Raw genomic sequence first — 23,309 nt, forward strand, 5'->3', positions numbered from 1 at the left:
GTTGTGTCACCCTGACCCGAGTGACATGGCCTCTTTCTTGTGTCCTGTTTCATCTGGAAGGACGAAAGCATGACCGACTTGAGTACCGAGGTGCTTAACTTGTTTGGGTGTTTGGGCATTTGGGTTGGCCATGGTCCAAATCTTATGTGTGTTTTTTGCTTTTTCCCTTTTTTATTTTCTTTGTTTTTGTATGTGTTTGTCTTGCTGTCGGTCACCCCTCTTGAGGGATATGACCAGGGTAGATAGATAAATACTATCCAAGCGAAAGAAGAGCTTGGAGGGACGCGAGAGCTGTTCAAGGAATAAAATGGACTGAACCATTTCAAGCAGTGGAGTATTTCCGACGCTGCGTTGTTCACATTTTGGGATCGTTTTGTTCCTTTTTTAATGTGGCGTTTTCATCATATTTAACCCTTTCCTGCCCTTTATTAAGGAAAGGTTTCATAAATGGTATAATTTTGGGGGTGCTTAAGCAATAACAGGCTGGTTATGCCCATGGCTGCAACTGAACTCTCCTACCCAGTGTGAGTGGTCATGTTTCTACTAACTGATCGGGAGTGGTCACGGAAACTTATTTAAAAAATATTACTACTATACTATTACAGATGAACATATGTTAATTTGCAGATCGCTGTAAAACAGCAGCGATAGTCCAAGACAACTTTTTGCAAATAATGAATGAATTTGTTGTGACTGATGAACTGGGTGAAAAACAGTGGCAGTGACAAGCATCATCAATTGAAAACCATTTCAAGTATTTCCTTTTTCACAATGTACTTTCCATTTAATTATGTCTTGTACAACCCTCTTCTCATTATCACAAAGTTGAGGGTCATTTGTCGAAGTTAATAAGTTTGTTTCCCCAGTGGCTTCAAAAAGTCTATACTTTTACTGTGTAAGCAAAATCTGAATCTAACAAAACACTGTTATGACAGAGATTGGAACATTTATTTCCTAAATCTGAATGTTTGAAGCAAATTCCATGGTTCACAAACCTTTTTCAAGCACATTTAAGGACTGTAAGAACCCATTTTTCCAATTTCTCCAGTTCAATTGAAGAAAAATCTGGTGTCAATCGTGTATTTTGCAGAGCCACAAATATATCTGCGATATACATATGGGATTTTTAGTCTTGCGTGTGCATTTATCAATAGATATGATGTTTAGGTCTTGAGTAAATCGGAAATAATTTTTGTTATGAGACACAGCCCTGCCCATATAAGTGTTGAGTAAAACTGACGGTCAAATGTAGCTTAAATTTTCAGTTACAGGAAGATCTTCCCATTGCAATTGACCTACGTCTGGGAAACTGATGAGTAATCCTTGCACTCATACACATTCCATAGTGCCCGTAGGGAGCGATGACACGTCATGGAACAATGCTGTACAAAATAATGCCACGAGGGAAGAAGAAATGCAATGACAAAGCGGAGCCACTAGAGAGCAGTGTTGCCCTCATTTTTTTCGCAACAATTTCAAGCATTTACAAGCTCTTGACCCAAAATCCGAGCACTTTTCAATCCTTGAAAACACAACATTAAAATTGAAGCATTTTCAAGGATTTAAAGCACCTGTACGAACCCGAAAATTCCTAAGTAAATGATGCAGTGTCGCGAACACAAACACACAATCAACAAAAACACATCTAACTCAGTTGAATATTTTGCCACACTTGTGTTTTTTCAGCCTCTCTTTCCGAGAGAATTTTAGCTGGCACGCGGGGCAAGTGAACATTTTCTCACCCGTGTGCGTTCTCATGTGTCGAATCATTGAAGAGCGATCTGAAAAAGATTTCATGCACATAGAGCAGGAAAATGGTTTCTCTCCTGTATGAGTTCTCATGTGAGTCATTAAACTACTCTTTTGATTCATTCTGAGATCGCACACTGAGCATGCAAAAGGTTTTTCCCCGGTGTGTATCAACATGTGCTTGACCATGTTTGACCTCACCGAGAATTGCTGACCACAGACCGAGCAAACGAAAGGTCTCTCGCCAGTGTGGGTTCTCATGTGTGCGTTCAAATTTCCTCTGTTAGCACATTCTCTGAAACACACTGAGCAGGAAAATGTCTTCCCTCTAATACGACTTTGCAAAGGTTCCTTCATCTGGTGCTGCTTAGGTGAGGTTGTGTCCGATTTGCCACGTTTTAATTGATGGTTTTCATCGGGCGTTCTTAAATGATTTTTCATAGATGACTGGCAGCCCGAGGTTTCGGCACCCTGAAAGCAATTCCAAACTCGGCCGTCAACGTGAGATGAGGTAGCAACGTCTTCATTCGGCGAGTTGTCGCCATATGAGAACGCAAGGTGACAGCTTTCTGCTTGGGATCTTCCAAAGTGGCCTCCATCAACATTACTTCTCAAGTTGTGAGTAGAGCCACCGCTCAGAGGCTCCGGATGTATGTTCTTCTCACTTTCATACGAAGCTTCTTTTTCAATTTTTAAAGAAATATTTGTCAATGTAAAGTCGCCGATATTATCCTCCTTCTCTTCCTGTTTCATGTTGGGAGCCTCTATCTCTTGCTGCTCCAGCCCAGAGCACCAATCCTGTTGGTTGTCTTCATTCGTGTCTGTGTGACAAAAGAATGTAAAAATATTGTTTGGGAAAAAAAGTCAGCTAAGGTTTTTTTTTTAATTGATAACGGAAATCGGAAAGTTCCACTAAATGAAAAAAATAAACAATTTTTATGAGCCTTCGTAAAACAATTCATCATAATATTGTTTTAACATTTACTGCAGGGGTTGCAAACCTGTGGCTTTTGAGTCAGATATAGCTGTTTTTAGGACATGGCTCGAAGATCCAATTAAACTCGTGCAAATAATGAATGTATTATTCATTTTTTTAATGGGATTAAAAACCCACCGAACAAACTGTCAACACTGAAAAACACCAGAAAAGCACCCAGAGCAATTTGATTCAATGAGTAGTAGGGATGGGCGGAGCTGTGCTCAGAGTGGTCAAATATAACACACTATCCCTTCAAGCAGACTGATTATGAAACATGGCAACAATTTATAGCATTAGTAATCCATCCATCAATCCATTATCTCCACTGCTTATCCTCAGTAGGGTCGTGGGGTGCTGGAGCCCATCCCAGCTATCTTCAGGCAGTGGGCAGGGGACACTCTAAATTGGTTGCCAGCCAGTCGCAGGGCACACAGAGACACTCGCTCATACACACCCAGGGACAATTTAGACCGGCCAAGGCATGTTTTTGGAATGTGGGAGGAAACCGGAGTGCCCGGAGGAAACCCACGCAAGCACGGGGAGAACATGCAAACTCCACACACGGGGTTCGATTTCATGACCTCAGAAGTGTGCTGCACACGCGCTAATCACTGCGCCGCCGTGCTGCCTGCATTTGAAATCACCTAACCCAAAATTCGTTTTTTTTTTCATTCCTTGAAAACACGTGTTCAAGGATTTCAAGCACCTATACGAACCCTTCATATTTTTCAAATGTTTACTGTGCAAATGATAAAGTAGTATCATACTTGTATCAAATGCTTGTTATTTATGTTGAAGATGAATCGCCCTAATGGGAATGTTTTTTTTTCTTAAATGAAATTCTAAGGTTTATAAACAAACCTGGCACGCGTAACACGTTTTTCATCTTGACTACTGCGTCCAATTGTTGGCGTTGGCGCTGGTTTTCCAGCCTTGTTCGACAAAGTTCCTCCTCATACTCAGCTATCGTCCTTGCAAATAGTCCGACTACTTCTTCGACGGCCGCAGTAAGTCGCTCATTCAGCAACTCTCTCAGCATTTCAACTTCACACATGTTCGAACGATGATCCCCAAACACCCACTCAAATCGGAGCTTTGTTTAAATACGTCTTTGTGTCTATAAACGCGTTATAACTCCCCGGGAAACGACACAAGCCAAAATGGCGCCGCCCGGAACTGTAAAGAGAGCGCATGCTCAGAACTAGTATTGGGTCGTTCGCGAACAAAGTGGCTTATATATTGGAAGTGAAAGACAAGAGCCGGCTCCGACTCTTTTTTTTCTCTTCTGATTGGTTCATATGCATTGTTCCCAGGGATTCCATATTGTTTACTTTAAATGTCTTAAGTGTATGATGAAATGGAATGGTCTGCATTTATATAGCGCTTTTCAAGTCACTGTAGACCTCCCAAAGTGCTTTACAATGTGCTTCACACTTTCCCTTTTAGACACACTAACTAACCGATAGCAGCGTCAGCTATGCAAGGCAACTACCTGCTCATCGAGGGCATTAGGGGATTCAGTGTCTTGCCAAAGGACACTTCGACATGTTGCAGATAGGAGCCCGGAATCGAACCTGCGACCTCTTGATCCCAAAAAACAGGATGGCAAAAATACGGGCCCTGGATCGGGCCCGCTGAGGGGTTTGAATCTTGCCCGTGAAAACAATGCTGACAGAAGTGCAAGATAAAAACGAGCTGCAGTTATGTACAACTGATGTTGCCAATCAAAAAGAGCTGTATTTCTCTCTCTCTCTCTCTCTCTCTCTCTCTCTCTCTGTCTCTCTCTCTTTCTCTCACTCTCTTTCTCTCTCGTTCTCTCTCTCTCTCTCTCTCTGTTTTTCTCTCTCTGTCTCTCTTTCTTTATCACTTCATTTTTTTTTCTTTCTCTCCTCTCTTTCTAGCTGTCTTTCTCACTCTCTTGCTTCTCATTGTCATTCTGTGTCTGTCTGTCTGTCTGTCTCTCTCTCTCTCTCTCTTTCTAACTCTCTTTCTTGTTCTCTCTTTCTCTCTATTTCTTTCTTTCTCTACTTCTTTCTCTCCTCTCTTTCTAGCTGTTCTTCTCACTATCTTGCCCTTCATAGTCATCCTGTCTGTCTGTCTGTCTGTCTGTCTGTCTGCCTGTCCTTTGTCCTCTCTCTCTCTATCTCTCTATCTCTCCCCCCTCTCTGTAATCTATTATATTTTTTCCTCATTTTCGATTTTCTTCTTCTGTTTCCTTTTTTAAGTCTTTTCGTGCCTATTAACTTAATTTTTCCCTTTTTTAAAATATGTTCGTGCATAATGTTACACAATGTTAGTTGGACCCCTTAACCACAGGGGCACCATTTCCTGTGGTGTGTCTTGGGTAAGTAAGTACAGCAGAGTGGCGCCCATCCCGGCATATGTCACACCCGGTCTCGAACCGGAGACCTTTCGCGTGTAAGGCAAATGTGCTAACCAAAGCAACAAAATATATCTGTAGAACTCTATTTAGTGATCTGTGCCGAAAAAGCCGGTTCTCTAAAAAGAGACGGAAATTCCATCACTACTCCGAACAGATCGTACAAACGCCCATGACGTGGCATCTCCGGTGATAAAATGTTAATTCGGCTAATATTATCAAACATATTCGCATTAATCACGATCCTTTTTCATAGTCAAAATTTAGGAGGTATAAATGTGGAGATATACATGCGTTCACCTGTGAGTGAGCATTTAGAACATATATTTTACGTGAGTTAAATAAAAAAGTATGTACAGCATGTTAGTTCAACACACTAGCTCTTAAACCATTGTAATATTAGTCGTGGTTTTTCTGTATATGGAGTATTTTTGATAGGTAACGCCTATGATATTGTATTTATTGTTGTTTACCTTTGAATGGACAGTGCGTAATATTTGACCACTAGAGGTCGTCGTATTCTGTAGGCCATCCAGTGCCCTTATATCTTCCTCCTCCCTCAATCTTACCGTCTCAATGCACTACCACCTCACCTCCGTAATGCCGCTACCCTGTTTTATCTTCAAATCTGGACCGAAAAGCCATCTCTTCTGACTTGCAATCCAATAATTAACTGCCTCACATGAGGCTCCCTCCCCACTCCTTTTTTTTATCTTTACTTTGTTCATGTAGTGCTTGTTTGTTTTATTATAGTTTTATTGTTGTTTTATATTCTGTGCACAGCAACCCTGGGTGTCCTGAAAAGCGCTTTGAAATAAATGTTTTATCATTATCAAAATAATTTTTTTTGGCTTTGTTTCGGGCCTTGGCCCTGAAATTAAATGAATCGGTCCAGCTTGGGTTGGATTTTTTTCATGCCCTATCTCACCTCTACCATCCATCAATTTTTTGCACCATTTCTCCTAACTAGGGTCGCTAGGGTGCTGGAACCCATTCTCAGGCATTGGACATCTTCAACTTGTTGCCTGCCAGTCGCGGGACACAGAGATACACAAAATATATTTATTCATACCTAGAAAATATTTGGATGCATCAATCAACCTGGCATGCAAGTTTTTGGAATGAGGGTGAAAACCAAGGAGAGCATCCGAACTCCGCACGGGAAGGCCGGTAGCTGGAATTGAACCATGGACATCTGCACTGTAGGGCTGACACACTAACCACTCAGTCGCCATGCCACCTAATTGTGACCGCACATAAAAATTGCTGTTACTGTTATGTCCAGCAAATAACCAAGGGACAATCCGTACTGGTAAAACTGGCAAATCAGCATTAAGTGATTACAATGTCCCCTTGTCTTTTCAGTGTTTACACCAGAAATTACTAAAACTGTGATGGCAAGAAGTCACGGACATAAAATGGTGACAAAAGCTACAGCAGAGATTTAAAATAAAAGCAACACATTATTTCGGCTTTAGCTTCTTATCAGTTGACCATTTCCGACCCTGATTGGCTATAAACAAAGGCTGGATTTGATTCTTTGTTAGCTGTATTTTTGATGTGTGGAGATCCTCGCTACCAACGTGACAGTTGCCCGGCCAAACAGCCAACTATTCGTGCCGGCATAAACTATATTATTATCATTCAAATGAACTACTTTGTAAACCCACCTTACTCTGTGAGATATAGCAAGAACCCCACTCCCACCCTGTTCCTTTCATAAAGTTTTCTCCTCGGATCTACACCATTCATGTAGGTCACCCTCATTAACCTTCACTAAGGACCACATTATGCAGTGGTACCTCTACTCAAAAATGTAATTGGTTCCAGCAGTGGAGTTGCAAATCAAAACACATTTTTCCATTGAAATGAATGGAAACAGGATTAAGCTAAGAGGTATGAGAATTCTCCCACCGTGGTCTGCTGGGTGTCGTAAGAGGCGGCTAAAGTGAAGGGAGCGAGGGTACTGCGGATCCACCCCTTTCTATCTCTACTCCCTAAGAGACAGCAAGGCAAAGAAAGGGGGGGCGGGAGACCAAAAGGTCCCGCAAACCCTAGTTATAGTGTCACTAAATGTGAGAGGATGTGGAAGTAAAGCGACTGAGTGGAAGAAAGAGGAGATCGGAAGGATGATGACTAAAAGGAAGATGTGTTAGCCCGGAGTGAAACATAGTAATTTAAAAGTTGTTATTTTATAAATGCATATCAAACTCTGTGCCCTTTGCGACAATTAGTAACAAAAAGTACCTATCATCTTAAAAAAAAAGGTTGTGGAACCCTGGTATAAATAAAACAAAAAATAATACTGAGGAAATGCAAAAGAGGGAATTACTGTACAAAGCTTTATTAACCAAGAACAGTTCGGACAACAACAACCAAATGAAAATGATAAAATGTAAAAAGTCACCATAAATGTAATCCACTTGGTACGCTTTTCCACTTACTGTGCAGCTCGTCGCATAAAATAGCAATCGGCGATTGTTGTGTCTGTCTGTAATGCAGAATGTTTCAAAATGTTCCAAACCGTTTTCATCAAATGTTTCAATTGCCTGTCTTCCTCTGGAATTATCAGGATGTCATTTAGTCATAAAAGCCTGCAGCTTTTCCCAGCAAGCAAACGCATCCTTCATTTCTGCAGTCTTACTGACCCTCTTGATCAGCGCATTTGTCAGTGACAAATAGGCAAATCCACTGCAACTTTTATATTTGTTAATGATATTTTGTTTATCTTTAATCGTGAGGGGAGCCCTGACTCTCTTTTTCTCTCCTCTTTTTGCCGGACCCATGGCTGGAAATTTAATATTACTGTGAAGTGTACTGTTAACAATGCACAATGGCAAAAGTGAAGTGTGCCCTGGTGGCTGCAAACAAATTATAAATGGAATAAACCATTTCCATGTTAATGCAGGGGGGTTAAGGGTCTCACTTAGCTCATAAACCACGCAGGATGCTGTTGGTGTGTCCATGTGTGAACTTTTAGAGGTAGCGTCACTGAATTCAGAAACTGTAACTCATCGTATAACGAGGAAGATTTTAATCTGACGCGTACTTTGAATACCAAAACATTTGTAACATAGGTCGATTGTAAGTGAAGTTACTAATGTATAACTAAACCTAAAGATGAATACATTACATTAATATCTAATTATATAATTACATGATTTGAATTGTACATTACCACATTTCTTTTTTATTAAAGTGAAATTAATACTGCAAAGTCTTAACAGGATGTTTTGAGATACACAACTGGAGGACATTCAACGTTGGGTTAGCATTCTGTTTTGCAATTTCAAAAAAAATTAAGAAACAATATCAAACATGTGCATTGAATCCCATAGAAACCAAGGGACATTCCAGGTTGCCTTGGCAACACTCCTCACAGGAGCCGTGGGAGTTGTATGTTCTATCAAGTTCATCTAAAGATGATTAATAAGGAAAACTCCTCAAGTTCGAGTGTGTGTCTTGATTCAAGTATGTTGAACTATAAAATCGGTGAAAGGAATTTACTTATAAAGTTGCTCTGTAGCCAATCCTTCATATTAACTAGAAAGTTTTTTCATACCACTTTCTGATGTAATTATCTAAAATCGTATGTGGTGCTCCAAAACAGCAAGACGATTTTAGAAAAGAATACACTCGCCTATTCAATTTAGTTGGTCATTTGATTATTTGGTAAAATAATTTATTGAGGATCCAAATTTGCTACACAACATTATGTACGCTCAATACTCATGTTTCCTTTAGGATTGCATTCAAGTTCAGGTTGATGTACTGCTGTTCTACTGCCTGGACATTTGTGTTTCTTCATTTGATACCTATAGAAAAACCTTTGATCACACGCATTGCAATTAAACACTTTCTCACCAGTGTGTATTCTTGTGTGTTGAGCTAATGATGAACGGTCCGCAAAACTTGTGTTGCAGACTGTACAAGTGAAAGGTTTCTCTCCAGTGTGTGTCCTTGCGTGTGTTCTTAAGTGTGCCGTCTGGGTAAATCTTTTGTGACACACTGGGCAGGAAAAAGGTTTTTCTCCGGTGTGTGTTCTCATGTGGAGAACCAATGTGGAACGATCCCCAAAACTCAAGTTGCAAACTGAGCAGGTAAAAGGTTTTTCTCCCGTATGTGTTCTTGAATGCGTGTTCAACTGCCCCTTTTGAGTGAATTTTTTACCGCACACTGAACAGGCAAAAGGTTTCTCTCCAGTGTGCGTTCTAGTATGTTGAACCAACGATGAACGATCCACAAAACTCAAGTCACAGAGGGAGCACACAAAGGATTTCTCACCCGTGTGTATTTTAGTGTGTGTTATTAAATTGCTCTTGATAGAGAAACATTTACCACATGTTGTGCAAGAAAAAGGTTTCTCTCCCGTGTGTGTTCTGTTGTGGACTACCAAATGCTCTTTCTGAGTAAATCTTTTACCACAAACTGAACAAGAAAATGGTTTCTCCCCAGAGTGTGTTCTTTTGTGTCTTGTCAACGCGCCTCTTTGAGAGAACAGCTGACCACAAACTGAGCAGGAAAAGGGCTTTTGCCCTGTATGTTGTCTCATATGTTGAATAAGACGTGAATGAACACCAAAGTGTGTGCTACATACTGAACAAGCAAAATGTTTGCCTTGGGCGTCTTTCTCATCGTCTGTGTCAGAAGTTATGTCGTCAGTCTCTGATAGAGGAGCCAATTCGCTGTTATTTCTTTCAGCTACGATTGTCTTGTATTGAATGGAACTGCTGCTCATTGCCTCCTCCTGTCTGTACTCCTTATTTTCACAGGGATGGAGCGTTGACCACTCACCATGGTCTTCGTCATCTTCCACCTTCACAATGACGCAAGTCCATGGAAATTTGGTATCCTCTGTCTCTTCTTCCTGTTTTATACTGGGGAGCTCTTCCTTATTGTCATCAGGAGGCTCAGATTTCACTTCAGTGTGAGGGTGGTTGAGCGGTTCCACATTATGGGACACTGGCTCAGACTGTTGCACAGTCTCTTGCTGTGTAAGGTGAATATATTTTTGGTAGTCATCCCCTAGACACAAGATGAAAACACACAAATTGAATTTAAATGTGAACTATATAGACCCCTTTCCAGCCTACGTCATCACTGGAACAGCACAGGGATTGTTGATCCAAAACAGTCGGAGTAGCAGTACGAGTTTCAATGGAGCGACAGAAGAATTGTATGTTGAGCGATGTTTTTAGAGTTGCAATTCAGAAAACAACATGCCCAGTTGTTGTGTGCAAGGGTGCACAAATTGCAATTTTAAGAAGAACATTTTTTTTCCAATTCCCAGAGGAAACATGCCTTTTCAATAGTTCTCTAGGAGTCCGTGGCTGCAAGCCACTAAAATAACTAGCTGAATGAAGCCAGGAAAGACAGGGTTTGCAGTTGCCATTTCATAACTGGTAAGGTATCCTTCCAAACTCATTTACTTTTACTCGAATGCCAAATACCATTGTAATTGGAAGTAGTCTAAGCATCAGCAAATTATGTTTGCAATTAACGCTTGCTCTAGACTAACTTTTTTTAGATAACTAGTTAGTAGATTGTTTTAAAAAAAGTTATTATTAATATACATTTCATATATTGTTTAATAATACTAGATTAGTATAAAAATGGTAATAATAATAACTGATTTATGATTTTATCATTAATATTTTTTGTCCGACCATCAATAACGGTGTATTTAAGGTGGGTGTGAGCCAGGGAAAATCAATTTTTCTAAAGTTTAACTGTGAACTACACCACTATAAATATAGATAGATAGATAGATAGATAGATAGATAGATAGATAGATAGATAGATAGATACTTTATTCATCCCCGAAGGGAAATTCACTTTTCCAGCAGCATCCCTAAGCTGAGAACAATCGAAAAAAACTGAGAACAATCGAAAATAACACGGGAGCTGCTGGAGTGGCTGCCATTCGTGACGGCGCCGGAGAAACGATGAACTGGTCATCCGTGCCACTTTTTATCCATTTACCATGCTGTCATGAAAAGGCATTTTATCCGCTACTTGCCCATAATGGTCTGTTGTTGTTGTTTATGAGACGAAAAAAATCATGCACAATAGCGCCACAAAGTGGCTCGCACAATCTATGTGTACTGCTGGTTAAAAGAGCAGTTTTTGTTGTTGTTGACTTTGATCACTAAAATAAAGTCACTATCTTGTTGTTGGCACATACTTTGTGCTTATTTGAGATGTTACTATTTACAATATTTTTGTGTCAATGGGCTGGTATAAAATTAACAATGCGCACGCAGCTTAGGCACGTCATATTTGTTTATAAACACGGAAAGGGGTCTACGAAGGTGAACCTACAATCAACCATCTTTTTTTAAACAGAACAGAAAAAAGCGCGTGACTCACCTGTGAGTAACCTAACTTGATGATTCTCGACTGATGGAGTGTCTTGTCCTTGTCGTTCTTTACCCTCGTTTGTCAGAGGAAGGTCTTCCTCGTGTTTTACTTTCACACTCTTTGTACGCATTTTCGTACTCGCTTGTTACTTCGCGACGATTCTTTTTGTTAGCAGCTAACTAGCTAACACACGAGTAGAATGTTTGTGGTCACCTGAATTCGGCAGATTTTTCTGCAAACGGACAGGAATAAGTCAACCCTATCACACAATGAAGCTAATAGATCACAATTGTTGATGAGCCGAAAAATCAAGACGTAAAGTATATTTGCAGTTAAGTGGACCAAGACGCTAAAAAACAGCACCGTCTTCTTCGTTTTACTTGTATTAGTTTTTACTTCCGGCATCAAATCGTAGTTGTTAGTGTAGTGTGTTGCGGCTACTTTAGGTGAGGAGGTGTCACTACATACTTTGGATCCAGCCAAAACAACTACAGTATTGTACGAAGTAATATTTATTAACAATACTGTACGCTTAGTAATTTGTAATATTATTATTTTTGAATGCGTATTGAGTATACACACATCTGGTGAGGGGCAAAGCTTGAGCATTAATTGTGCACTTTAATGACAAAGTAAGAAATTGTCAAGTCAAGTCATGTTTATTTGTATAGCCCTTAATCACAAAGAGTCGCAATGGGCTGCACAGATCAAAGACTATTGCAAACTACAGACCATTATGACACCATCCCCTTATATTGTCAACATAAAATATAGGTTATTCATATGCTATAGAGTAGAAGTGTGTTTTAAGCTTAGATTTAAACATTTCCACTGAGGTTGCAGATGGAATCTGGACTTTCTTATAATAAATTGCTTGTGATATTCTTAAGTTTAATCTCCAAATATAAATAAAATAACAACAGATCCAATAAAAACAAATTTAGTGTAGTTAAAGGTGGGGTGGGTCATTTGAGGTGTCTTTAAAAGTTAAACGTAAAATATTTTCTCCATTTCTTCCCCAGGGCCATCACCACCCTAATTGAGCGCAAAGACATTGGGAAATTTGTGTATTTTGGATAGGCACCTTGGATGGCTGCCTCTGGCTATCGGTGTGTGGGTGGGCGGGTGAATGGGTGAGTGTGAAGGACACTGTAAAGCGCTTGGGGAGGTCTTCAGTGACTTGAAAAGCGCTATATAATTGCAGGCCATTTTCTATTTACTTTTTGTTGCCGCTAAATGTTATAGCGTGAAACTTTTAAAATATAGTCCAGCACAAAACCACGAAACATATCTTACGAATCATTTGGGGATTTTTCCTTTTTTGTTGTTGATGCTGCTAAATGTTACCACACGGAACTGAAAATATATACCTCACTATTTTGGGGAGTATTTTGTTGCTTCTAAATGTTGTTGAACTTATTCCCATTGCACTATTGTTACGATGCACTATTTTTTTTAATCATAAACATTTCTCTAAATATTTTTGCCTATTTATCGTGACACTCTTTTATCTTTCTTTTTGTTTTTAAGTCTTTATTACATGTTTACCAGGCCTGGAGTGCCATGTCTAATCTCGTTAAATACAATGTTTCCAATACTGATGTCAGTGACAATAAAGACAATTTAGTTCATTTCCGTACAACAATTTCACTGCAATGTTGCAATAACCGTATTATCAAACCGACAATAAACCCTAATACCATGAAATCAGATCAAAACAAAACATGCCAGTTGTCATGATTTGCCAATAGCCCTCACCTGCACTCACTCGCTCAGCCACAGCTGCCACTCGCTCCCTAATTATTCCTCCTCCTATGTAAGCAGCTCATTCTCATTCACTCCTGGTCAGTCCGTCTGCAAACCTCAGCGCATGCAAAGCAAGCACTTTCGACTCCCGTTTTGATCCCGACCTGTTTCCTGTATCGGTCCCCGATCCAAGCTCCATTCTCCTGTCCTAGCTACCTGTATTCTGATTCTGTTTCCTCTATCGATCCCCGATGTAAGCTCCGTTCTCCTGACCCGGCTACCCGTATTCTGATTCTGTTTCCTGCATCGATCCCCGATGTAAGCTCCGTTCTCCTGTCCCGACTACCCCTACCCTGATTCTGTTTACTGTATCGAACCCCGATCCCTGGCTTCTCGCTCGTCCCAGCTACCTGACTTGTTACGATCTCCGACCACTCTCCGTCTCCCGTCCCGGGTGTCCAACTTGTTCCAATCTCTGACCACGCTCCGTCTCCCGTACCGGCTGTCCAACTTGTTCTGATCTACGACCACGCTTCGCTTGCGAGGGCTTCCCGCTCCTCCTGCCCAGCGAGCACCAGATTGCTGTCTTTTTCTTCTCGCCCTGACTTCCCCGATCCCTTAATAGAGCATTGTGTGAAACATTACGCATTTGGGTCCCCTGCTTGTACCGGTCGTGACACCAGGCAACAGATGAGGAACATAAAAATACCTAACTGTTTGCATATATTATGGATTTTAATAGTCTTCTGGTTGTGGGGAAACTTAAGGGATAGAATGAATTGTTATACTTCACAATTCAAGGCACTGAAATAGATTTTTGTAGCAGTGAATTTAGCTATCGTGATAATACGATTTGCAGTAAAGGTTTTTTTTTACTAGTGTTTATTTGGGTGATTCTCTGTAGCAACATTTCATGTCTGCATCTTTCTCTTAACCTGATTTTCTCTAAAATCTGAAAAAATGTATATTAAAAGTACTTTAATTATTCACATTAAGTGTTTTCAATTATTTAACCTTATATGAAATGCTTCTCAAATATCATTTAGTATTTTAGATAACTTTTTGGTGACACATACTCAGTTCCATTGTGCCTGCAGTGAAATGTAATGAACTTCCACAAGAGGTGTAGGCCTTAAACCAGTGTCTGAAATAACATCTGCCCGGACGCCGGGGCATGCATCTTTTACGTCGGGCACACAACTTACAAAACGTCTCTGCCCGGGTGGCCGACAGCTTTTTTCAAGAAAAAAAAAATCATTATTTTGCTTTTTGGCGGTTTTTGTTTTTTAAATCAAACGTTTGCTTTATTCCGATTTTAAATTCTTCGTTCCGTATGGAAATTTCGGTTTGTTTGGCAATTTGCATACTCGCCAGCCAATCAGAAGCCCGCATCGAATAACTTCGTACTTCTAGACTTTCCCGTGACTTACAAGGTCGTGCATTTGCGTATCATTTTCCAAAGTAGGTGCACAGAGAACACAAGAAAAATGGATACGTGGTTAGGAATCAAGCCAAAACCTCAGCCCCAGAATAAATATTCAAAAGAAGCTAACAAAATGTATGATGCTACAAAACGTAAAAGCATCGTAGAAAGAGGAGTTCACGTGGCTTGTAGCAGACAACGCAACGCAAACATTGCATGAATGAAGATGAGTAAATACAGGTACATACTGATGGCAGATGGAAAACAGCTATGTCATATACATGCAACGAATGTTATGAGTAGACTTATAATAAACTTAATTTTAAAGTTTTGTTCTGTTATATATTCTGATTATCAATCCTTAATACTTTGGAACTATGTTTTTTTGTTTTTTTGCGATTAGTCGTCTTATTGTGTTCCAAGTTGTGAGAAATGGGGCAGGCAACTTTTTGGCTGGGCAGCCAACTTTTCAGAGTTCTCTGCCCTGGTGTCCAGTAACTTTTTGTCGTGAGTTTCAGACACTGCTTAAACTTATTAAAAAAAATATTTCTTTAAGAATTATATTAACTACACTAATCTTATTTTTATTAGGCAATCAAATGCTTTAAATTTATTTGTTTACTTACAATTTTGTTCAAATTCAATCTGTCCCTGACCTTGACCACTAATTATTTCTTAGTGTTAAACATAAGTGTTGTAATAAAATCATAAAACATACGGTGTTGTTGTTTTATTTTGTTTTTAAAAATCCTAATGCCAGAAGGTTGCTAAAAACAAAGAGATCCCTATAATTTAAATACGGATATTGTTCCTAAAAATGTGGAATCCCTATCCCATTGTTGATCTCAGTTATAAAACACATTTCAGACTATTTCTTTTTCACTACGGTGCGGAGCCAAAATATATGCGTTCCAGTTTCGTGATCAGCGGAAGTAAATGTTACATTTACCTTCAGTATATTCCTTAAACCTTTTTTGCAATGTTCATTAAAACAGTTATGTTGCACTCGTTTAACTAAGGCGCCTCTCGTTTTAATGGAATAATGGTGTAATTACATTTTTACACCTAAGAGAGGCAGTATTCAGTCTACTTTTTTTTGTTTTTGCTGTTCCGGAAGTAAAAAAAAGGAAAACTATATGTACACTACTGTATATATTCCTGGACAGCCAGGATACGTTTTCAACATTTTTACGTTACGATTTTTGACGACTTGATGACTTTTGCACGTTTAAAAACATAATTTGATTTACATGGTTAGGTCAACTCATTTCGGTGCACATCGAATCTCCCCAAGATTGCTTTGTTTGCTACCTGCGAAGTTAGCAAGCTATCACTAAGTTGCAATCGTTCATGTGAATGGAAAGTCTTTTAAATATCGTATGAAAATGTGTAAAGTCCAAATGCTGAGAGCGTTTCTGGATCAGCGACTGAGTGCTGTGGTCGAAGAAGTATTTGTTGTATTTGCACGGACGATCGCTGAATATGAGGAAGAATTGTGTCGGACGAAGGAGGAGAACGAGCGACAACGTCAACTGCTGGATGCCGTTTTGAAAAAGTCTCGAATCGTATCAGGTATGTATTCCTTCTCACCTGTTTAGTCATGTTTTAAGAGTTCATTGATATAGGTTCATCCTTACCCATGCTTCAAAGTTCAAACTCACAAGTAAGGCTGTTCTGTATATCAAGCACGAAATCCTTGTAATGGATGTTTTAGTATCTTCATTACTTTGTAAAATAGACACATCGAACAAAACAACTGGATCCGTATACATGTTGGATTTATAATGTGTGTATAATCTGTATAATTCTCAGGTATGAAATAGATCAGGGCTTAAATATGTGAAAAGGATGTGGAGGAAATACGTTATTTATTTGTGTATAACGTGCATCCCTATTTTAGTTTTTTTATTACAAATTCTTATCTTAAACCAAGCATTGAAAGGGACAAACATTGTTGAACGCATGCGGCCATGATTCCTATAATTCAGGGTAGGCCAAGTCGTGTCTTCTCGATGTCACCAGTCACTGAAATACCTCAAGCCACATATCATTTTAAAGCTTAGACTCTTGGTATTTCAAAATATACTCATCACAGAAACATCACGACCAGTCTGAAAAGAGATACCCGACAAAACTATAAAGCTCACCAAGAACGTCTCCCGGGAGCCCGCTCATGATACAATTCCCCGCAAATATGGTTTGGTTATATTCATAAAAGTCCAGTGAATTCACAGTGTAAACCATGTACTTCAAAAGACATGATAACGCTGACAATTTAAAAATCAAATCCACCTAAAAGCATTCCCGCATTGTTTGACGATCTTTTTATTCATCTGTTTGGCTTCATTACACCCCTTTAAAAATAAACAGACTCGTCAGATTATTTTAAATACTTTTGTTAGCCTTTGACCATTAGATTGGCACCGCTCTAGGCCAATTGAAATTTTTTTCTTATAGTCCTTAGCCTGAGGCAACCTATGAGGGCCTGGTTGGAAGAAAAACATTAATGAACAATTCGACTTCAAACATCTTTAGCTTATAGTGGCCAATTAGAATGTGCATCAACACCTTGGTTATCCAATTCATTCTAAATGTAAATATGTACACATTTACGGTGTGTATTCAAATCAGAGCCGAAGGTAAACGTGCTTAAAGCTGCTCGTGACTCATTTTTACCCACCATTATTAAGCTCAAGTGTGCAAAATCATGGATTCACTTATAGAAAGAGATCTCAAACATTAAAACTCTTTCACAATGTCTAAAACTTGGCCAAAGTAAAATACACAAATGCAAAGTTTTAAGTGCTGTGAACTGTTTGTATCCAAAATGGCCACTTTTGAAAACCTAGACCAACTATTAGAAAAATGTATAAAATACAGTATTTAGCTTTTTAGATTGTGATCAAATTTGACAAGGAACTTTGTAAGGCTTCAAGCTATTGTCCAGCTACGATGCCCAGGCTACACTCTTTTGCGGGCATTATATTGCCAAAAAACATTCAGGCAAGAATAAATACCTTGTATTTCTGTGTGTTCCAACTTAGATTACTCAACGTTAGTATCACTTACAGTGATTATTTCAGTTTGGGACAAAACTTCAGAGTGTTACCTTTTCAAAAAAGACTAAAACCATTCATATTTTCATTTATATTCAAGAACAGCATTCACTTTTATTTGGGTAGGATTTTAGCCAAATTTTACAGGAACTGTAAGGGGTTAAGTATTTTTTTTTCTCTTTTGGTTTTATTTCATTAATCGTTCCTAAGGACCCGGTCACACAGCCGTTTGCGTCTGTATCACGGGTAACATTTTGCGTTTTTTTTTTTTGCCCGCGATGGAAAATGCGCAAAATTGGCCAACCCGCTGTTCATCGGTGGTATGCCCGCAAAGCAGACGCCGGCGACTGTTCCGCTTCATCATCGCGTCATTTCCGCGTCATTTTCTCGTGTGGACCACGGGTATAAAAGCTCCCGAACCGGTGTTGTGTCCAAATCCGACTCCTACGCACCCCCCCCCCACCCCTAGCGTGAACGCGCATTCTGCTGCGATCGCTTTTGTTGGAAGCGTGCATTGACGTTGGTGACTTTTTCATCCGCGTTAACAAACGCATTTTGTAGAATACGATCGCACTTTATTGTTTAAATAAACGCGTTATATAGACTAGGATCTCCCAATTGTTATAATTAGCTCGCTTTCTTGTTTTAATAAGCGTTTTATATAGAATACGATCGCTTTTGTTGGAAGCGCAGCAGAATGCGCGTTCACGCAAGGGGGGGAGGGTTTTATATACGGTGTGCATTACCGTTCGATTACGTTCACAACAAAAACAAAGACGGAATGGTTTAAGTTGTATTACATTCCCAACAAATGCAAGACGAACTGCATAAAAGTGAGATAAAACGAGGTAAAAGTGGTTGTAGTAGCGAGGGGATGCAAATCTCGGCAGGGATGCATTTCTCGGCATAACACCGGGCTGTAGAAATCATAACCGCTCAAGACACAGTCCCGTGAAGATCAAGATTTCAAGCTATGGCACCGAAGAAGAAGCCAATATGTTATTATTGTAATTGTTTTTCATTTTTATTTTATTATCTTGTTATGAAATGAAAAGAAATGTCAAGAAATAAAAATGGATTAAGACGAGGTCACTACGGTGACGGGGATCCATCTCCACCCCTTGACGTCTCGAGCACAACTGACGTGTGCTCGGCAAATCGCGCTGTATATACGCGGAGAAAGGCGTTTGACCGTCACACGCGTAACACGCTAATTTCACGTAATAACACCGCAATACAGGCGCAGAACATGCTATGACCATGCTCCACCCACGATTACCCGCTGAAATTTCCCGTCCTACCCATGTGTAACCACGCCCTGGCCGCGGCCAGAGCACGTCGTTCCGCGTCATTTCCGCGTCATTACCTCGTGTGCCGCCCGCGGTTAACACGTGCTCAAAGTTTTGAGCAGCTCAAAACTTTTTCGCGCGGCCAACCGCGTGGGAATTTCCGACCGCGAGTAAAGCACTGCTGTATCTCGTCTATATGGCGGTCTCAAAGCGTCCAACAGCGCCCAACAGCGTCTACTTCACGGCCAGAAATATCTGGCCGTGATTCAGCCTCGATACGCCCGTGTAAGGCTGTGTACCCGTGCTCTAAAGTATTGAGCAGCGCAAAACTATTTCGCGCTGCCAACCGCGCATGAATTTCCGACCGCATGTTAAGCACTGCTGTATCTTGTCTGTATAGCGATCTCAAAGCGTCCAATAGCGTCCGCCTCACAGGCAGAAATTTCTGGCCGTGATTCAGCCGCAAGCGGCTGTGTGACCGGGCCCTAAGGAACAGACTTCCCTTTGACAAGGGAACAGATGAATGGGGATTGTATATATGGGGATTGGGGGTTGGATACATAAACACTACATCACATTTGTCTAAAACCTCATTGTTACTTTTTAGAATATTAAAAACAGCAATAATATACATATTAATCAAAGCTCTGATGGCCATTTGAAAAGAATTCCTACCGAGCATAGCAATAAAACACATGGCGGGGCAGCAATACATTTACTACATGAATGGCTATAAGACAAACATTGCAATTATCCAGTCATCAGTTTAATTAAGATAATAAACATATCAACATTTTGTTGGGACGAACAGTGTACGGGAACACATCTCCTTCACGCCTTTCTCACTTATATAGCCAACGACCCATTTTCATGCCCGTTAAAGAAAGTAACGGAATTGAGGAAACTGTTTGACTTCACAAAATAAAAGCGCGTTTGGTTGTCCGTTCTCTCTAGACATTACTGCAGAAGATTCTCATATAGATCAAGAAGATGCGAGCTCCAGAGTGGAAACGGAGCCCGCCTATATTAAAGTGGAACAAGACGGAGGGAATCATCAAGGTTTGGATTTCTCAGTGTGTCGTGTCATTGTGAAGAGTGAAGATGACGAGGACAAAGGTCAACAAGAGGAAAACACAGCGGTTGAGGCTGGGAGCAGCAGCCAAAGTGGACGGATGACAAAAGAAGGATTGCAAGAGGACAATCGGTTAGCTCCACTGTCAGATAGCGCCGATACAATGTCTGAGACTGACGACGACCGCTCTAAAGTGGATGTAACGGGACACACTATTGACAAACACGTGAAATGTAGTCAGTGTGACAAAACCTTTGGGAATAAGAGGAATTTGAAACGACACATGAGATGTCACACCGGTGAGAAACCTTTCCTGTGCTCCCACTGTGGTAAAAGATTCTCTCGAAAGGATTACTTAATAACGCACACCAGAAAGCATACGGGGGAAAAACCTTTCTCCTGCTCAGTCTGCCACTCAAGTTTTACTTTTCAGTCAGCGCTATTTCAACACATGGAGACACACTTTGGGGAGAAACCGCATTGTCCTCAATGTGACAAAAGCTTTGGCAACAAGAGAAACCTGATAAGACATATGAGGCGGCACACAGGTGAAAAACCATGCGTCTGCTCTTTCTGTGGTGAACGATTCTCCTTGAAGAGAAGTTTGATCAGACATATCAGAACGCACATTGGGGAAAAGACTTTCTCCTGCTCCATCTGCAACACGAGTTTCTGCTACCAGTCTGGTTTGAGTAAACACATGAAGAAACATTCTAGTGAGACTATTGGGCTGAATCTTGTGTGATTACGGGTATGAAAAGCTGTCCATCGACTTGCGCACGCTTTTAGTTCTCTAGCGACACACATTTCTGTACTAGTTAAACCATAAGTTGTTTCTTCCCCAATTTTTGAGTCTGTCATATTTATTTTTCTTGAAAGCTTTTTGACATATTTTCACACCAGTGTTACGAGAGAAGTAATTATTATTAACACGTAGAATTTCATAATGCCATTAGTATCATGCAGTAGTACCACGTAGCCGTCTACTGGTGTGCACAGATGCCATGTAGTTGTGACAAAGTGTTACTTATAAGACCACTTTAATCAGTGCTATAAATTTTATTACTAAACTGGACCTGTCAGAAGAGTTCACAGACATTTAATAGGATACCAAAAATGGATATTAATACTTAAAGGAATTTCCACAGACTTTAATTATGTGTTCACGGTTTACCAATCCCTTATCCTCCAGGATCATTGGGGCACCAATTCCTATGGTGTGTCTTGGGCAAGTACAGCAGGGCGGCCCTCATCCCTCCCTAGGCTTTTTATTTTTGGTTAGGGGTTTTCTTGCCCACATGAAACAGTACTGGTTTCCCTAGTTACCAGTAGCAGAAGAGCACTCCTGGTATACTGTACATGTACACAAAACATTGAGACATGTGAATTTCAACCAGAGAATGTGTTTTCATATTTTCAAGAAAATTGTTATTTTGTGATGTTCTCCAGAACAAGTGTTATGGTCCTGGATAGCTGTATTTGTACATGTAATCATGCTTAAAATGTGTATATTCAATTTTCACACACTCCACAATTAATCAAATCCATCCATCATTTAGCACCACAATTATGCCCCAATATTGTGGAATAAAAATGTTAAATATTGTGCCTGGAACTGTTTTGGGGAAACCACATTCTGCCGTTGAGAGCTTGACCGGATGAGGTTTTATGGATTTTTCACTTATGGCAAAGTTCAAAGATCATGACATTTCCAAGCAAAAAGTATCGGTATTGATTGACACTACCATGTATTTACTTGGATTGGGTCGATACTAAGATTTTCGGTATCACCCACCCCTAATACAAATTTCTTGACCTATGGGTATATAAAAAAATTCACATATATATGACAGGCAATGTATTTAGACTTGTTATTCATATAATTTTTTTTGTCTTAAAAGATCAAAGTGTTTTTTTCTTTGATAATTAGGAGGCACTAATGGCACTTTCTGAAAATTATCCATACACATTCTTCAGTATTGTGACGTTATCAATAGTGCCATTGACCATGAGATTGTCCAAATGGACTTGGCGTACAATTCAGCCGTGGTACTACCTCCGATAACATTTAATGTAACGCGTTCTACGAAATTATCTAGCACCAAATCACGAATGAACGTACTGAAACTTTGCACATCACACGCCTGATTTCGACTTCACTGCACAAAAATATTTTAATTTAGTCCACACGTCTGGACATTGACTGGCTTAGCATAGCTTGTTAGCTGTAAACAGACGTTTTTAACAGCAGCATATTGCTGATAGTAAAACAAAGATGTGAGAAAAAAAATGTTGTCATTTAGTTGGAAAATTGGTTAAAAAATTACAAAAGGTGAGGGAAACGAGAGGGGAAACATCTGAGTGAAAAGAAGGTACAACCTCAACGACTGGACGCTGTCTTCAAGGAACCCAGAGTTGCGCTCCAGGCAGTAGGTAGGTTTTACTCTTTGATTACACGGATTTAGCAGCAAATGCATGAGTTAGTTCCAGTCAGTTCCTGTGACAAAGTCTGAAGTTAGTTAGTTTAAAACGTACATGCTCAGTTTTTCATGACCAGATTTTAAAAAGAACAGTATTCATAGAGGTTATTGTTTAGGTTTTACCTCAAACAACTTAGTTTGTTTTAACATTTATTTATTTATTTCTATGACATTGCTTGGTATGTAATGTGTAATTTCTGAAACTATATTTTTTTAATTCCTTATTTGACATCCCTCCTTTGGTACAAGTTTGCATTAATACTGAAGTAAATGTATTGAAATGACCACTTAACACTGCGACATGGATTATAGACCAGGAGTGGTTATCAAATATGCTGCGGGTAGATCAGGCCTGCCAAGTGTTTGCTCTTATCCCTTTCTCTCTTCACAACTCTCTCTGTTTCTCTTTAAGCTACTAGTCCGGCCCCTGAAAGTTTTTTTTCTACCATGTAGCCCCTGGTTTGGATTCAACGTTGCCTTTTCAAGTATTATTTCTTTTAATGTCTAACTATTTAAAAATGTTTATGCACTCTAGCAACCTTACACAAGTTTTTATGTTAGGTGCTTTTAGTTTAATATCTAAATAGATAGATAGATACTTTATTCATCCCCGCAGGGAAATTCACATTTCCAGCAGCATCCCTTCGCTAAGAACAATACAATAATAAAGCAAAAGGAATACAATATACAAATACCCAATGTGACGTGCTAATACCCACTGTAGCGTGTTGTATAGAGTATTTAAATAGTGCTACATAAAATACACACTGCATTA

At 39.8% G+C, this 23,309-nt stretch overlaps 3 protein-coding genes across 3 annotated transcripts; 1 reads left to right on the plus strand and 2 right to left on the minus strand.

The window, feature by feature from the left end:
- Positions 1-757: 757 nt before the first annotated feature.
- Positions 758-3,892, minus strand: LOC148367326 (uncharacterized). The gene is made up of 2 exons (XM_088334191.1): positions 3,590-3,892; positions 758-2,570 (listed from the first exon to the last, which is right to left on the minus strand). The coding sequence occupies exons 1-2, from the start codon at positions 3,780-3,782 to the stop codon at positions 1,651-1,653; spliced, it is 1,113 nt and encodes a 370-aa protein (XP_088190317.1). The 5' UTR covers positions 3,783-3,892; the 3' UTR covers positions 758-1,650.
- A 3,561-nt stretch (positions 3,893-7,453) lies between these two features.
- LOC148367327 (uncharacterized) lies at positions 7,454-11,863 on the minus strand. The gene is made up of 2 exons (XM_088334190.1): positions 11,478-11,863; positions 7,454-10,133 (listed from the first exon to the last, which is right to left on the minus strand). The coding sequence occupies exons 1-2, from the start codon at positions 11,596-11,598 to the stop codon at positions 8,821-8,823; spliced, it is 1,434 nt and encodes a 477-aa protein (XP_088190316.1). The 5' UTR covers positions 11,599-11,863; the 3' UTR covers positions 7,454-8,820.
- A 3,873-nt stretch (positions 11,864-15,736) lies between these two features.
- LOC148367328 (uncharacterized) lies at positions 15,737-21,658 on the plus strand. The gene is made up of 2 exons (XM_088334192.1): positions 15,737-16,209; positions 19,937-21,658. The coding sequence occupies exons 1-2, from the start codon at positions 16,017-16,019 to the stop codon at positions 20,797-20,799; spliced, it is 1,056 nt and encodes a 351-aa protein (XP_088190318.1). The 5' UTR covers positions 15,737-16,016; the 3' UTR covers positions 20,800-21,658.
- Positions 21,659-23,309: the final 1,651 nt, after the last annotated feature.

The sequence above is a fragment of the Urocampus carinirostris genome, chromosome 4, assembly GCF_059441175.1.
Source record: "Urocampus carinirostris isolate Australia breed hairy pipefish chromosome 4, RoL_Ucar_1.0, whole genome shotgun sequence".
NCBI lineage: Eukaryota > Metazoa > Chordata > Actinopteri > Syngnathiformes > Syngnathidae > Urocampus > Urocampus carinirostris.